This window comes from Chionomys nivalis, chromosome 3 (assembly GCF_950005125.1).
Source record: "Chionomys nivalis chromosome 3, mChiNiv1.1, whole genome shotgun sequence".
Taxonomy (NCBI): Eukaryota; Metazoa; Chordata; class Mammalia; order Rodentia; family Cricetidae; genus Chionomys; species Chionomys nivalis.
In genome coordinates, this window is record NC_080088.1 from 780094 (window position 1) to 795616 (window position 15523).

At 45.1% G+C, this 15523-nt stretch overlaps 1 protein-coding gene across 1 annotated transcript in view; it reads right to left on the reverse strand.

The window, feature by feature from the left end:
• Positions 1 to 973: 973 nt before the first annotated feature.
• Bace2 (beta-secretase 2) overlaps positions 974 to 15523 on the reverse strand; it is an 87522-nt gene continuing 72972 nt past the window's right edge. Inside the window, exon 9 of the mRNA XM_057765959.1 lies at positions 974 to 3622. Coding sequence (XP_057621942.1) covers positions 3369 to 3622 — 254 coding nt within the window. The 3' untranslated portion in view covers positions 974 to 3368. The remainder of the gene's footprint in view (positions 3623 to 15523) is intronic.

Sequence of the window (15523 nt, forward strand, 5' to 3'; positions counted from 1 at the left end):
GCTCCAAGTTCAGGTCTGTATTTCTTAAAACTTACTGGAGGTGTACATAATCATTTATGTAGACTTTTCCTGACAGTAAAAACTAATTTTGTGTAGTATGGTGTTCAGTTGTTTTTCCTTAGAAAATAGTGGAGATCCCCCCCGCCCCCACCCAGTGGATTTGCCAATAATCAATTTTAGTAAGTTCATGCAAAAGAAAACACACTGGGATGCTGTCCAGCTATTTGGTTTCTACTAATAAAGATAAAATCTTTGAAATTTAATTATCCTTGCCTGTGGAACAGATTTCTGGGCAATGGTCTATTCCCAGGGAGGAAGTTGGAACTCAAAACCCAACCAGCCATAGCTATTTCACCAGGTAAAAAAGTGGTAAAATCAATTTAGCAAATCCCCGTTCTTAATTAAATCATTAGGTAGTCCCTCTCTTCCTCTAAAATGAGAGAATGGAATCTGCTTTAGAAAAAAACTTCCTCACATCTCCGTGGGGTCCTTACTGCTGCTTTCTGGAAACTGCTTGACTTCCATAATTTTCTGACCCAAGTGTATCTCCAACTCAAACCTCTGGGTTTCAGGACCAGTTGGATAAATTCTTTCCCAAATGCTCAAAAGTAAGATGTTCCTGGGAGGAACACAACCCATGGTCATGTGCAGCACACCCATCTCTTTAAGTCCAGGCACTGCTTTCTGACTTAAAAAGACACAAGAAGATGCAATTCATGCCAAAAGACACAGATCATGAGAGGCTCTCAATGCAGGAGATAGATCCATCTTATTTCTTGCTTTGATTTAGAAATAACTTCAGTTGCCTATGTAGACCAAGCTGGCCTTGAACTCACAGAGATTGACAGGGATCAGACTTCATGAGTGCTAGGATCAAAGGGGTGCACCTTTGATAATTCCAGACTTCTAGATAATTTATCAGGAAGAAAGCGTAAGCTTATTGTAGGTAATTGTTTACATCAAAGCGAAGCCTGGTTTCTCACCAGAGCTGGCAGGTTTATGACAAACTGAAGCAAAGTTGCATCTTGCAGGTGGGAGGCATCCCCATCTACCAGTGTTTTCCTCATCCTATTCGAAATAAAACTGAGACCCTCAAAAGGGTGCTACTTCAGTTTCTGTTCAAGGTAAACCTTCCTGAAAGTCTGCCAAGTGAAGTCTCAGTTTGCAGAACTTGAGATGGTGGGCGTCACCACAGTTTTGAATTCAAAAGCAGTACATGCCAGGAAAATGTCCCAAATTCAACCATCTATTTCATTCTGGTTGCTAAGTTATGCTTTTATAACTTAAGCATATCCATCAAAATGTCACATCCAATGGTATCTGAGATACAAAGGTAGACACATTTGATACGAAATATAGAAAATAGTAGTACTCTCCCACCTGCCAGGACACCTGCTTGTCAGCATCCTGTACTGTGATGTGGGTACCCACTAACCTGGTGTGGCAGAAACTTTCATACTTCAGAATCTTGACCTGTTACAAAGAACCAGGCATCCTGAGTGTGAAAACTGATCAGCCCCCTTCTGTTTTAGGGACTGAGAGTCCTCACAGCACAGGGAAGTTGGGCAGAGTCTGTGAGAACCTGGTTCATTTCCATGCAGACCTGCCTAGCAGACAGGAATCAATGGAAAAATCAACATGAAAGCAGAATCCCACTTCTAGAGATTTCTAACCCTATAGTGCATTTTGGAATTACTCATCCTCAGCCAGGGCAGGCCCGATACATCTGTGAGCATGTGAGAACACGGTGCTGTCCCTGCTTCTGCTTGATCTTTCTCCTGCCACAGCTCAATCCCTCTCCCACAAGAGTCTCACAGAAGGTTCCTCTGGCTACCGGGGAGTCTTCCAGTTCACTGCAACATGCTGGATGGCTCCTGCATATCCTTGGCATAGCCATGTATTTCTCAATATGGAGGTGACCGGGTGAGCAGCACAGATGGCTGAGATGTCCATACAAGGTCTGTTGTCAACACCAAGACACTCCTGCCGAAGGGGACACTTAGTACTCTGGGAGGAATGTCTTCTATCCAACCTGTCCCAGAGGCAGCACCACGTGACACTGAACTTGGCACAGGAATGTGGCTGGAAGCAAGATTCGCTCTGCATGCCAGTTATGTCCCACCATAAACAAGTGGCCGCCTGGAGTTAGAGGTCTCACTTCTCTTTGACAAAGGCCTCAAATGGCAGTAAATACAGACACTGCTGATTCCCCCACTGCTAAGGCTTTAATTCCCCCAGAGGGAAGAACCACACCACACAGGTCATCAGCCAGCCAGGTGCCTTCAAGTTGCTTTGGATGGCACACTAGGGCCCCAGGCATTTTATGAAGGGAAATGCAAGGCTTCAAAGGACTCAGAAAAGTGGAAAGGCTCCAAGTCACGAGTCTTCCTTCCCCGACAGCTGGTCAGAAGCACGGGCATCTGGCCATGTCTCCATTTCCCAGATCAGTAATTACCAACTTAGTTCCAGAGAAGATTTGGAGAAAAGAAACAATTACGGTGGCAGAGAGAAAGGGGGGGAGTTTGTTTTCCTCATTAAAACACGATTAATTAACTTTAAATCTGAATAAGTGTATGTGACCATGATCAGCAAGGAGACAGAATGTCAAAGAGTGGCATGCAACCCTGCACCTGTTCTGCCTCACCTTATGGGCCAGGGCAATGATGGGAATGAGGTTGCCTGTATCCCACCCAAGCCACACAAGAGACATCTTTACCTTCACGTGAAAGATACCACAGGCATTTCATCAGAACTCCATCCTACTCTAGATGGTCAGAAGACCTTCCCCTGGCAAGGACTTGTATGGGGTGTGACCTGTGTGTCAATTCTCATTCTCTGTGGAGCACAAGACCTACCCAACCAAGGGCCTGTAGGCAGTCAGGTTAGGAAGAAGGCTGAGTGAGTTTCAGGCACAGAGCTAGAATATTTAAAACCTTTTCATTTGTTCTAGACCAGGCAGTGGTCTGGCAAATACCCTCTAACATGGTCAAAACCAAAACTAGGAACTAAATGTATTCATTTTTCCTGAGGTTGAAGAAGGGATGATGACTAACCATGGATGGTCTATTTCAACTTGTTTGGATTGTTTTTTGTTTCTGGAGGTACACTGGGCAGTTTGGCATAACCAGTCCCATAAAGCCGGAAGCCCAATGCACCATTTTGGTTCACAATGAACTGTTTTTATTATCATTCCCCTCCGAAGTAGAAAAGATTTGGAAGCTTGGAAATCAAGAGTAATCAAGATACAGTGAGTCTGGAAGGCATTGAGATGCACAGCCGAGATTCCAGACAAACGGACAGAAAAGTCGACTGGAGACATCCCTCTTGGAAGAGTGAGTTCAAGGCTACTGGAGTTCAGATGGGGTTCTTCATTTCCAGCGATGTCTGACCAGTGAGGATTCATCATTAACGACCTCAGGGTCACGGGGAGCACGTCGGCATCGCACCGGGAGCAGCAGGAGGAGAAGCAGAACCAGGAGGATGGCTCCACACACACTCATCAGGGCGTAGGACACAATCCACAAGATGGGCTCGTTCAGAGCCTGTGCTGGGACACAGTTGCTGGCTATGTCTTCCGTGGAAAAGGGCCCGGAAATTTCAGACACTGTGGTCCCTGCGATTTCTGAGGAGACAGAAGAGGAAAGGTCACAGCTGTGAGTCAAGAAGCCCCCACTGGCGGTGGGCACTGAGTTCATGGCTGGTGACACTCAGGTCCTAGTGGCTTGGATATTGAGTATGCACTTCGGGACATCCCAGAGGTAGTGTGCCCTCTGGGGTTCAAGGTTCCTTGTAAGATGTAGAACTGTGCAGAAGTAAGCACAGCTGGAGCTCCCTAAGAAAGCTAACACTCTGTGGGTGTCAGCACATTGGCCAGCGCCTTGAGGTACCACCAGGGCTGTGGTGTTTGTCAGGAGTGAAGGGGAAGGAGGAGAGGAAAGCCAGTCATTCAAAAAGCTTAGCGAAAGCCGCCTGGGATGGTTGGGGGAGGGGTCTCTTGGCAACGATAATTTGACCCCATGTAACACTTAGTGAGACCATCCTAGTCTTTTTGATATTTTGTTTATTTGGTTTTCTTCCAACAAGGGTGCCACTCTATAGCCCAGGCTGGGCTGCAACTTGCTATGCAGTTCAGGCTACCCTTGAACTTATGGTAGTTCTCCTACGTCAACTTCCAGAGTGCTGGTGTTACTGGTGAATTACCACACCCAGCCCAACTCATTCTTAGTGGCTCCAAGACTTTCCTAGTCACACTGGCTTAGGAGGATCCACTTCCTCCTTCCTATATCAGATCTGAAGGACCATGAACCAAAAATGACCAACTAGCAAACATGTGACTTGTGGTATAAATGGTGACATAGAGGCATAGACCATCATGATGTCTTCTGCTCAAGACCTCGGTGTCAGAACAGGACCTGCCCTTGTGTGCTGTGGGATAATGCTCTTGTACCCTGTAAATATTTGTCACTCATATTGGTTTAATAAAATGCTGATTGGCCAGTAGCCAGGCAGAAAGTAGAGGCAGGGTGATCAGACTAGGAAAATTCTGAAAATAGGAAAGACTCAGTATGTAGTTGCCACCCAGATGCAGGGGAAGCAAGATGAAAACTCTGCCCTGATAAAAGGTACCAAGCCAAGTGGCTAAACACAGAGAAGAATTACAGACTAATTTAAGTTATAAGAGCTAGTTAATAATAAGCCCGAGCTAGCAGGCCAAACAGTTTATAATTAATATAAGCCTCTGTGTATTTCTTTAGGACTGAATGACTGTGGAACCAAGCAGGACAGAAACTTCCATCTACACTTGTGACTACACAATTTGAACTCAAGTGAACTCTGCTCATGTGACCTTGCTTAATCCTCAGAATACCCTCAGCATATAAATTGATGCCCTGAATAAAATTAGTTATTGCATGAGACTTTAGTCTTCTTCATTTTTAGGCTCCACTCTCCCAGGTTCACTCTGCCAAATAGAGCAACAACACCCTGGGAGAAGCTGGAAGGAATCCTGGAAGCAAGCATAAGGGTGAGGCAAGGTAACTGGGCTTGCCTCTTCTTCTGGGACTATAGCATCCTAAGATTTTACTTGGGGCAAAGGAAAGTGGGCTAGAAAATCCTCCTGACCACTCTTTCAGTTTTTGACCCAAGGACCAAGACTTTCAGTTTTGCCAAATATGAACTTTTTCACTTGAGGAAGAGAAGAAAACAGTCAAAATGACACTAAGATAATGGTCTTTAAAAGAACACCTTTTAAGAAGGAAGAAGTGACTTGGCTCCTTTGCAAAGGCCATACCCTTTCTGGCCTGTGTGGACTACATAATAACAGCTTTTTATTAAGCACCTTAGAAGAAGAAAAGTCAGTGAACATAGCTCCCTGCCAACACCCAAGCATGGTGGGATGGAGCCTCAGTTGACCCTCAGGAGCCCACAGGGGGAGGGATGGAAGGGAGTGTCAACACACAACACCCAGGGGGCAAAGTCAACCCGCCACTTCCTTGTGAAAGTATCTCCTGGCACCCAGCCACACCACTGTCCTGGGTCACTCTTGGTTGGGCTACAGTGCTGGACTGGTGACTCAGCCCCTGATCTGGTATGCAAAAGATGAAGCATTTCCTGTCCAGTCCTTTATGGAGTAGCGCCAAGCTCTGCCCTATAGCGTCCAAAGGCAAATGGCCCCACTCCATAGCAGGAAAGTCATGCATTTTACAATAGAAATCTTGCAAACAGAGGGAAGTAAAACAGTAGTGGATTCACCAGTCAGAACAATCAATACTATTATTGTTGAGTGTAAACTTTTTCTATGATAAAAAGCATTATCATTAAATCTCAAGTCCAGCTATTTTGATGACTACACAAGAAGCTGTATTACAGACATGTCAATTGATGTTTAATTTTGATTTTCAATTGTATTACTTCTGAGAGGAAGAACTATTAGGGACTGGAGACACTAGGTCAGTGGTAGTAGGCTTGCTGAGCCTGCAGGAAGCCCTGGGTTCAATCCTCAGGATTGGGGAAGGGAAAGGATAGGGAAAAGAAAGAAAAGAAAAAAAACTTTACTGGCCATTTTTCTTTTCACTCCTCTGTTTCACAGATTTATACAAATCTTTCAGAGAGTAAAACCTTTCTGATAGTAAAATCTTTCTTAGGTTATGAATGCCTTTGCAAAGCAGGTCATTTGTCTTTCTTCAAATTTACTTTGTAAATGAGATGTGTCAGCTAGTACGTAGAAGAAAGGGAACCCGCTCAGTGTACAGATGGCTATGCAGCAAGGCAGGAAGCAATCCAAAACCCCTTGAAACCACTTTGGCTTCCAGCCAAGATGGGGTTACAGGGACTAGCTTGACCTCTCACTTGAAACAAATGCAACACTGGATGAAAGGTGAGAAAAGATGAAAGGCAAAGGAAGATTGCCCCAGAGCACCGCTTCCATCAGAAGCAGCAGGCAGAAGTCCAGGGAACAATGGCTGTAGGGTTTGCAGTGCAGGGTCATGATGAGGGGACAGCCTCACCCAGAGACCCAGTGTCTCCAGAGGGCTAAGGCCTCCTGGAGCCTTCAGCAGGGAGTTCATCTGGCTCGTCATACCCAGGGGTCTTGCATCCATATTCAACCAACCACAGTCCATTTCAGAAGAATAATGGCACACAGACTGAAAACGTGCAGACTTTTTCTCTTGTCATTACTTCGTGAACAACACAGTGTTCAGGAAAACCAACTATTTACACGGTGCTGAAACTGTGAGATATACAAATACGACATCATTCAGAGATGATTGGGTGCAGGGTGGTGCATGAGTTCTACAGAGACACCATGCCATGTCATAGAGGGACCTGACACTGTGTAAGGTGTGATGCCATCTAGACATGACGCTCATATTCTGTGGAGACACTGTGCCATATCATAAGGAACCTGATACTGTTAGGTAGGACATCATTCTAGAGATGTGATGTGGGAGTTCCCTCTGTGTGCTGTGAATACCACTGGTGAATAAAGAAACTGCCTTGGCCTGTTGGTAGGGCAGAACTTAGGTAGGTGGGAAAACTATACTGAATGCTGGGAGAAAGGAGGCAGAGTCGGGGAGAAGCCATGGAGCCACCGCCAGACACAGACAAGCCAAAACTTTGCTGGTAAGCCACTGCCGCGTGGCGATACACAGATTAATGGAGATGGGTTAAATTAATATGTAAGAGTCATCCAATAAGAAGCTAGAGCTAATGGGCCAAGCTGTGATTTAGTTAATACAGTTTCTGTGTGGTTATTTTGGGAGTCTGGGCAGCCAGGAAATGAACAAGTGGCCTCCTACAGCCACAGATGATGCAGGCACTGGACAGTGCTTGGAGTCTGGAGACAGCGGGTTATCTTACAGAAGGAGCTTTTGCATCCTTGAGCATCGTTGGATCTTGGTGGCTCCTAGGGTCCTGGAGCTCATCCCTAGGGTCTGAAGGATGCTAGCACTGATCAGAGAGACTCATGAGGGTCATTGGAAAAGAATATGAAAAGTCACTCAGGTCTTAGAGGACTGCATCCCCAGCAGCTCCCTGTGTGCTCTGTTCCCCCAGTTGACAGGACAACAGATCAGGAATGGAGCAGAAGAGGGGCCTTTCTTCCATAGTGGAGGGAGTACTACTGACCACTGACCCAACACAGCTCTGACTACCTACAGAAGCCTAAAAGAAAGATGAGATAGCAAACATTCTTTTTAAGTAGCTTAATCTTGATCCAGGAAAAATCTCAAGTATTATTAAGAGCACAAAAATACTCAGTCCCTGACAAGGTGAAATTCACACTGTGAAGCATCTGATTTATGCTGCCACACAGAGTCTGTTCCAGGGACTATGAGAGACTATCACAGACCAGAAGGCTTGCAAGCAGCATGTAGGCAAACCCTGCCTGGAGATGGTTTTGTGGTTTTTGGATGGCAAGCCTCTGTGTTTTCATGTATGGAAGGAGTGGGAGATCTTGTTAAAGCTTTTTTGTAAGGTCACAGCCGCAGAGGCTCTACCTCCAAGCTGGGGATGGCTTGTGTTGGATATTAGGTACCCATAGAGGAATCTTGGAGGGTAATGAACATTTGTTCTATAGGACAGAGCAGAGCAAGGAGATGGAACACACCACTTATAGTTCACAGAAAAGGAGGAAAATGAAGCTCATAAAGAGGAATTTTAGCCAGAAATGCCTCCGATGAGTTCAGCCACACACAGGATATTATGACCTTGATTATCACCATATTCTAATGAGGAAGTTGGAAAAATGTAGCATGATAGTGGTACAGAAGATGTTGGAAGACCTAAGTCAAGCTTCCTGGTGTAATATATAAGATGAAAAACACATTGGCATTGTTAATGGCACATGCACTATAAAAAAAAACAACAATCAGGGCTGACGAGATGGTTTGGCAGTTAAGACCACTGGCTGTTCTTGAAGAGAACCTGGGTTCAATGTCCAGTGTCCACATGGCAGCTCACAAACATCTCTACCTCTAGTTCCAGGGGATCCAATGTGATCTTCTGGCCTCTGTAGGCAGTGTACATGTGTGGTGCACATACATACACACACACACATACACACATACATACACACATACATACATACATATACATACACACACATACATACACACAGACATACATACACACATACAGACACACATACAGACATACACATGCATACATACACACAGACACAACACCCATTCATAGAAAATAAGAAGAAATAAATCTTTTAAAAGGGCAAATCAAGTTAAAGATGTCACAACAGAAACTATGTGAATTGACACACAGAGAGAGCACTGGAAACACTGCTAAGAGAGAACATCAGTGTATTTAGGTGACATCATGTTGTTCTATTCATGTAATGGAAGGGCCCAAAGACCAAAAGTAATAAATAGTAACTTTTCAGAACATAATGTTAACTATATATAAATTCATAGACTGTGGAGCATACACCTCTCTCTCTCTCTCTCTCTCTCTCTCTCTCTCTCTCTCTCTCTCTCAAACACACACACACACACACACACACACACACACAAAGACACTCTCATTCCCAGTGAAGAACTGGGAAGGGAACAGCCAGGTACAGTGGAATATGAGCCAATAAGAAGCTAGAGCTAATGGGCCAAGCAGTGCTTTAGTTAATACAGTTTCTGTGTGCTTATTTTGGGAGTCTGGGTAGCCAGGAATTGAACAAGTGGCCTCCTACAACAGAGATGATACAGGCACTGGACAGTGCATGGAGTCTGTGGAGACAGCGGGTTATCTTACAGAAGGGGCTTGAGCATCCTTGGATCCTGGGCTCCTTGCCTAGCACTGCTTGAGCTGCTATGGTTGTACACATCTGCAACCCCAGCATTAGCGGAAGCAGGAAGTTGTAGGTCATCCTAGGCTGCATAGAGAGGTTGGAGTTAGCCTTCTCAAAAATAGTAACAAAAGCTATTTTCTGAATGTTATTTTCTGGAACGGCCCTTCACTAGGTGTTTGTGCCTTTATTATATACACTAATGGTGATGTGAAACTGTCTTGACTTGGCTATGTTGGACTTATATTTGAGAGGACATGGTCCACTGCAGGGAAGGGAGCGGACATGGAACCTGGGAGTGGACTCTGGCTTCAGATCCCCACTCCTTGTTGGGAACTGTGCTATTTGGCTTAACAGCCCTGTCTCTCTATGTCCTCAGTTAATTGCTTTGACTCTCACTTTTCTCACCTGTAAAATGAGGGCATAACTACCCCTGAAAGTGGCATTGTTGGAAGAATAGGTACACTAGTAGGTGTTGAATGTGTACACAGTGCCTGGGGTACATGTCAGTTCTAGCTTTACTTTAAATGTCTTTATGAATATCTTGGGTTAAATTGTTAGTTGTGAAATTTCTCTCTTGTTCTCAGAAGGTCACGACCTGGTGGATAATGAAAGCCCGAGAAGACATATCATTTTACTAAGGATAATGATTATGCTATTCAGATCCCCTCCCCCACAGCACAAGACACAGAATGAAACTAAGTGCCCTACCAAATGGAAGATCTATGACCAAGACATTCTGTGCAAATGCCTGCTTCACTTGGAAGCAGTTAGAAGGTTCTGGATCCAAGGCCAGTCTCTCTGTTTCTCTTGCTTCCTCCCTTCTTCCCTGCCCTTTCATTCCGTGCATGTGTGTGTCTGTGTGTTGTGTGTGCGCGTGTGTGTGTCTGTGTGTGAAGGTCAGAAGTCAATCTCAAGTGTCACTCATTCCTCATTCCCCAAGACCTTTCATTCCGTGTGTGTGTGTGTGTGTGTGTGTGTGGTGTGTGAGACTTGGGAAGTCAATCTCAAGTGTCACTCACTCCTTAAGAACCCTCCACACCTTGTCTCTCACTGGGGTCTTTGGCTCTCCAGTGTCACTAGGCTGACTGGCCACTACACCTCAGGAATTCTTCTGTCCTTCCCCCACTCCCCAGAGCTGGGATTATGGGTGCACGCCACCACCATATCTACTTTTTACGTAGGTGCTGAGGATTGAACTGGGGTCCTCGTGCTTGTGTGGGAAGCACTTTCCTGGATGAGCCGTCCCCTAAGCCCCAGGGCCAAGATTCTCTGAAGTAGGTGTGAAACGCACAGACTCTCAACAGGGCTCAGGGCTCTCATCCGCACAATGTGGAGCCGAGGAGCCTAGGCTTCATGGTTCTCAGCTTCGGTGTCTTTGACAGTATTCTAACTAGATAAGCACAGGCACGTCTCTGCAGCTCCTCTTCACACTACTCTCCCTATTTTTAAACATAAGCTGTACCAGATGATCCACTTTCAACCTGCAGCAAGAAAAATTTCATGGAATTACTGCCACAATCCACGATGTGTTTCAAGTTGTATGAGTTGCAATCTATATAGCTCTTGGGTGCTAAATGTCTCAGTCTATAAAAAGGGATGGATGGTATTTCAGAAGCCCCGGAGGCATTAAGACACCAGAGCCGTCAATTTAACCCTATCATTATTATCTGCTTAGCTGGCGATGTCTGGACAAGGCAACATGGAGATGGCTGAAGGGGCCCCCGTACCCAGAGTATCTGTTTAGGGATATGGCAAAGACTTGGGAGGGTGGGTTCCACATTGCCCCACAGACTCACAAACTCTGTCTAATTTGCAAGGCTCTGCTTGAGATCCATACTGGGGTTCCCAGCAGGATGGGGGGTTGGAATTGGCACAGACAGCAGAAGAAAGCTGTCTGGGGAAAGGCTCAGATGGTGAAGTGTTGGCTGAGCAAGCATAAGAACCTTAATTTGATTCCTAGAACCAAAGAAATGAAAAAGCCCTGTGTGGTGACCTGCAGTTGGAATCGCAGTGCTGGGGAGACAGAGATGAGTGGATCCCTGGGGCTTGCTGCCAGTCCAGCCTACTTGGTGAGTTCCAGACCAGTGAAAGACCCTGTCTCAAAGAACAAGACGGAGAAGCTGACCTCTGGCGTCCACATGCACATGAACCCATGTGTACACACACACAGTACACACACACACACACACACACACACACACACACACACTCCTACATACAACCTCCAGGCTACACACACACAAAAGGAAAAGGAGACTGTCTGGGCACTTTCCTCCAAATCACCCTGTACCATGACCACACTGATGGACTCCAGGTAAACAAGCCAGGAAGTTCACAGAGTCAGGCTTGGAAAAGTTCTTGGAGCTCCAGGGATTCTAGCAAAGGGCTTCTGCTCACTGCTCCCCCGCTGCAACCCTCAGTGAACCCTATAAACTAAGAGCTGCCCAAAATTATAAAGCCAAATAAAGGTACTGGGAAATAGTAGAAGCGTCTATACGTTTTAACGCCACCAGTTTGGTTGATTTTGTGGGGGAATTAACTCCTGTTCTGACAGACAGGAGGCTAAGGTGCAGTTAGTTCCCACTATTTATTCATCTAGATAGTTCCTGAGGATTGGACACTGGGCCTCGGGTTTGCTAAGCACACACTCTATCCCTGAGCTAAATTGTCAGTGTTGGTTTTTGAAGAGGCGGTCTTACAATGTTAAGGAGGCTAGCTCTAAACTCTTGGCTTGAGGTATGCCCCTGCCTCAGCTTTTCAAATGTCAGAGTCTATGGCTGTGGACCACTGTGCTCAGATCACCCCCCAGATTTTAAACACTCAGTAGCATGTAGAAGAGCCATTCCCTGACCTGAAGTTCTCACGAGGGTTAGAGTCTCCATGCCCAGGAAGGGTGGGCAATGCTGTGGTTGTTTCCCCAGGGCTTTCTGTGACCATCATCACTGTGGAGCAGGGTGGCCATGGCAACAGACCTTGTCCAGCAATCATGGCAGCAAACAGACCTCTAGGAAGGTAGGTTTACGGACACAGTCTACAAACACATGAGGAGGAAGGGCCATAGGACCTCACAAGCCCTTCGTCAAACCCCACTCCATTCTACACAGCCATAGGGGATCTTATAAGTGCAAAGATACATACAAGGGAAAAGATCAATTAGGGTCGGGGCTGTTCCCTTTTTCTTTTGACTTATATCATCTCCCCTCCCTCTCTTCCCTTCATTACCTCCCCTTCTCTCCTGCTTCTCAGATTCATGGCCTATTTTTTTTTTAATTATCATTGTTACAAATGATACGACACAAATGAAACAAATACACATATGAACACAACTTGCTGAGTTCGGTTAGTGTTGTTTGTATGTGTTAGGGCTGACCTCTGGGGAAGACTGACTCTCTCTCAGCAGTTGCTAATCTCCTGGAACTCTCACCTAGGGCTGCAGCCTTGTGGGGGTTTCCCCACCCCACCAGCTCTCCAATGGTGCCTCTCCCATGGACGGTCCATGCTGCTGGGAGCAGCACCAATAAACTCACTAATGTGCCACATCAGACTTGTGAGCTCTTTGGTCTGTCTATTTGGCATTGACATTTTTGTTTTTACATCTCCCCTGGAAAGTCACACTGCAAGAAATCTGACCCCAAACACCAAGGAAACAGGAGCTAGAACCACAGTGCTGTGTAGGTCTGGTTTATTAGTAAGAGTCCAAAAACTGACCATTGAGGGAGCCTGGCTGCCTGTGGTCTGAGGAAGGGTTGAGAACAAAAGGAGCATCTTCCTGTAAGACACTGACCCCTCAGGTTTCCACCTTCACCAAGCCTGACTGGACTCTGAGTTGCCACAGTTAGGGGTAGAGACCCTCAAGTTCTCACGAGAGACTTAAACACCACAAGAAGCATTTTATGCTAAAATGCACCACAAGCAAAGTTTAAAAAAAACAAAACAAAAAACTTATAACTGAGACACTAATCAGCATTTTAGAAAATAATCACCTTTTGAGACTTTAAACAGGGAAACCGTTTATGGATGAGAGAACATGACTATGCAACAAGCTGTTCACCCATTTTCCTCTTGGGTTTGCATACTTGGATGAAGATGGAAATTTAGTAAGATTATACAATTGTTCGGTGATATGTTATTTTAATTTGTGGGCATGTGTGTGGATTTGTGTTCATGTACATACTGGTACACATGAGTACTGCACACATTTGTGTGCGTGTGAGTGTGTGTGTGTGTGTGTGTGTGTACAGATACCTGTGGAAGCCAGAAGAGGGCACCAAAGCCTCCAGAGCTGAAATCACAGTTAACTGTAAGTCATCCTATGTGGGAACCAAACCCCAGTCTTCTGATAGAGTAGTAACTGCTTTTAAATTCTGTGCTATCTCATTATAAAGTTTGCTAACTGGGTGGTATAGTCAGAAAATAATCACTTTTGGGGACTTTTATCAGGGAAATGGTTTATAGACGAGAGAACACGGCTATGCAACAAGACGCTCACCCATTTTCCTTTTGGGTTTGCATACTTGGATGATGATGGAAGTTTAATAAGATTATGTAATTATTTACATAATCTGGTGTGATGCAGTAGTTAAGATGAATATTAACACAGAATATTTAAAATATATAATACTTAGCAAAGAGATTAAGCTGACAAAGATCACACATAGTTCCACAACAATAACATAAATTGAAAATAAAAAAATAAATCAACTAACAAAAGTCTGTTTTGTTACAAGCCTGTCTTACTTTTACTTCTGTCGTTGTGTCAAAGTATTGTGTTCAAAAGCAGCTTAGTGAAGAAAGGTTTCTTTTGCCACTGTTTAGGGGGTTGAGGCAGAAACTTGAAGCATTTGGTTACATCACACCCACAGTCAAGAGCAGAAAGAGAATGAATCCATGTGTGTCTATCTTATGTAATCCCCTTTCTACATTTACACAGTCCAGGAATGAAACCAAGGGAATGGTACCACCCACAATGGGTGGCCTTCCCACCTGAATTAACATAATCGAAACAATCTCCCATAGACTTCCGGCAGGACAATCTGGCTTAGACTCCCTTGTGTATGCTCTCTCCTCTGGTGACTGCAGGTTGTGTTCAAGTTGACAATGAACATGAAACATCAACAATTCTACGGTAGACAGAACTCAAGACAAGGTGCTTTTCCATTTGAGATCCATTTCCCTATATCTAACCCACGCATTCCCCTCCTCCACACTGCAGAACGATAGCACTGCCGCTGAAAATGGGATACAGAAAGTCTTCAACTCATGTCTTAAGGGTTTTGTGGTACCCTCTCTCTTGGGCAACTCATTCAGAGAGGACCATGTGCTATTTTGAGGACACTCAGGCAAGTTGTGGCGATGCCCTCATGGCAATGAATGGGGGACTCTTGCCAACAAGAGCTTGGGAGCAGCATCTGCAGACGCCAGATGGCTGCAGGTGATGATCAGATTCAGAGCCAGACCCAGTCAGCTCCACCAGCCTCCATGCCTGACCCTAAAAACCTGCAGGAGTAACGACAGTAGAGAGTAGCAAAGTTTAGGCAAAGCTGTTAGGCAGAAACAGATGTCTAATGTAACCTGCTTACACCTGTCTGACAGAATAATAGATGTGCGGCAATCCTAAGAAGAATCCATATCAACTGAGGAGGGGTACTAGCTACATCTAGAACAAACTTTTCAAGAAAATATGATTAGAAAATCTATTAGATTGGAGTTTCTAAGTAAGTGTGCATGCCTTATGCACAGTTAGCCCTCTGGGTCTATGGGTCCTACATCTGTGAATTCAAGCAACCTTAGATGGAAAATATTTGACAAGATGTCCCTGGATGCAGTCAGCTGTGTCCTCATTGTTCCCTGAACAAGCAAAACGGGAACCATTAATATGGTGTTTGCACTGTATCACATTACTAGAGATACAGAAATGGTTTAAAGTATCTGGGTGGTGAGCACGGGTCACCTGTCCACACAGCACCATTTTACACACAGAGCTCAAGTATCCATGGATACTGATACTTGAGAGGGGTCCTGGGACGCTTTCTCACAGTTTAAAGTATTACATAACTAAGAAGGAAAATCATAAAGATAGAATGTCGCGTCCATTTCTCACAGGGCTTCAGAGCTTGGCTGCTATCACTGCAGTCTCCAGGGAAGGAATCACTCTGGTAGCTAAATAATTTGTGTTAAAGAGGAGACAGACACCAGGGTACCTTCTCACAGCTGGTGAAATCAAGTGTGTAA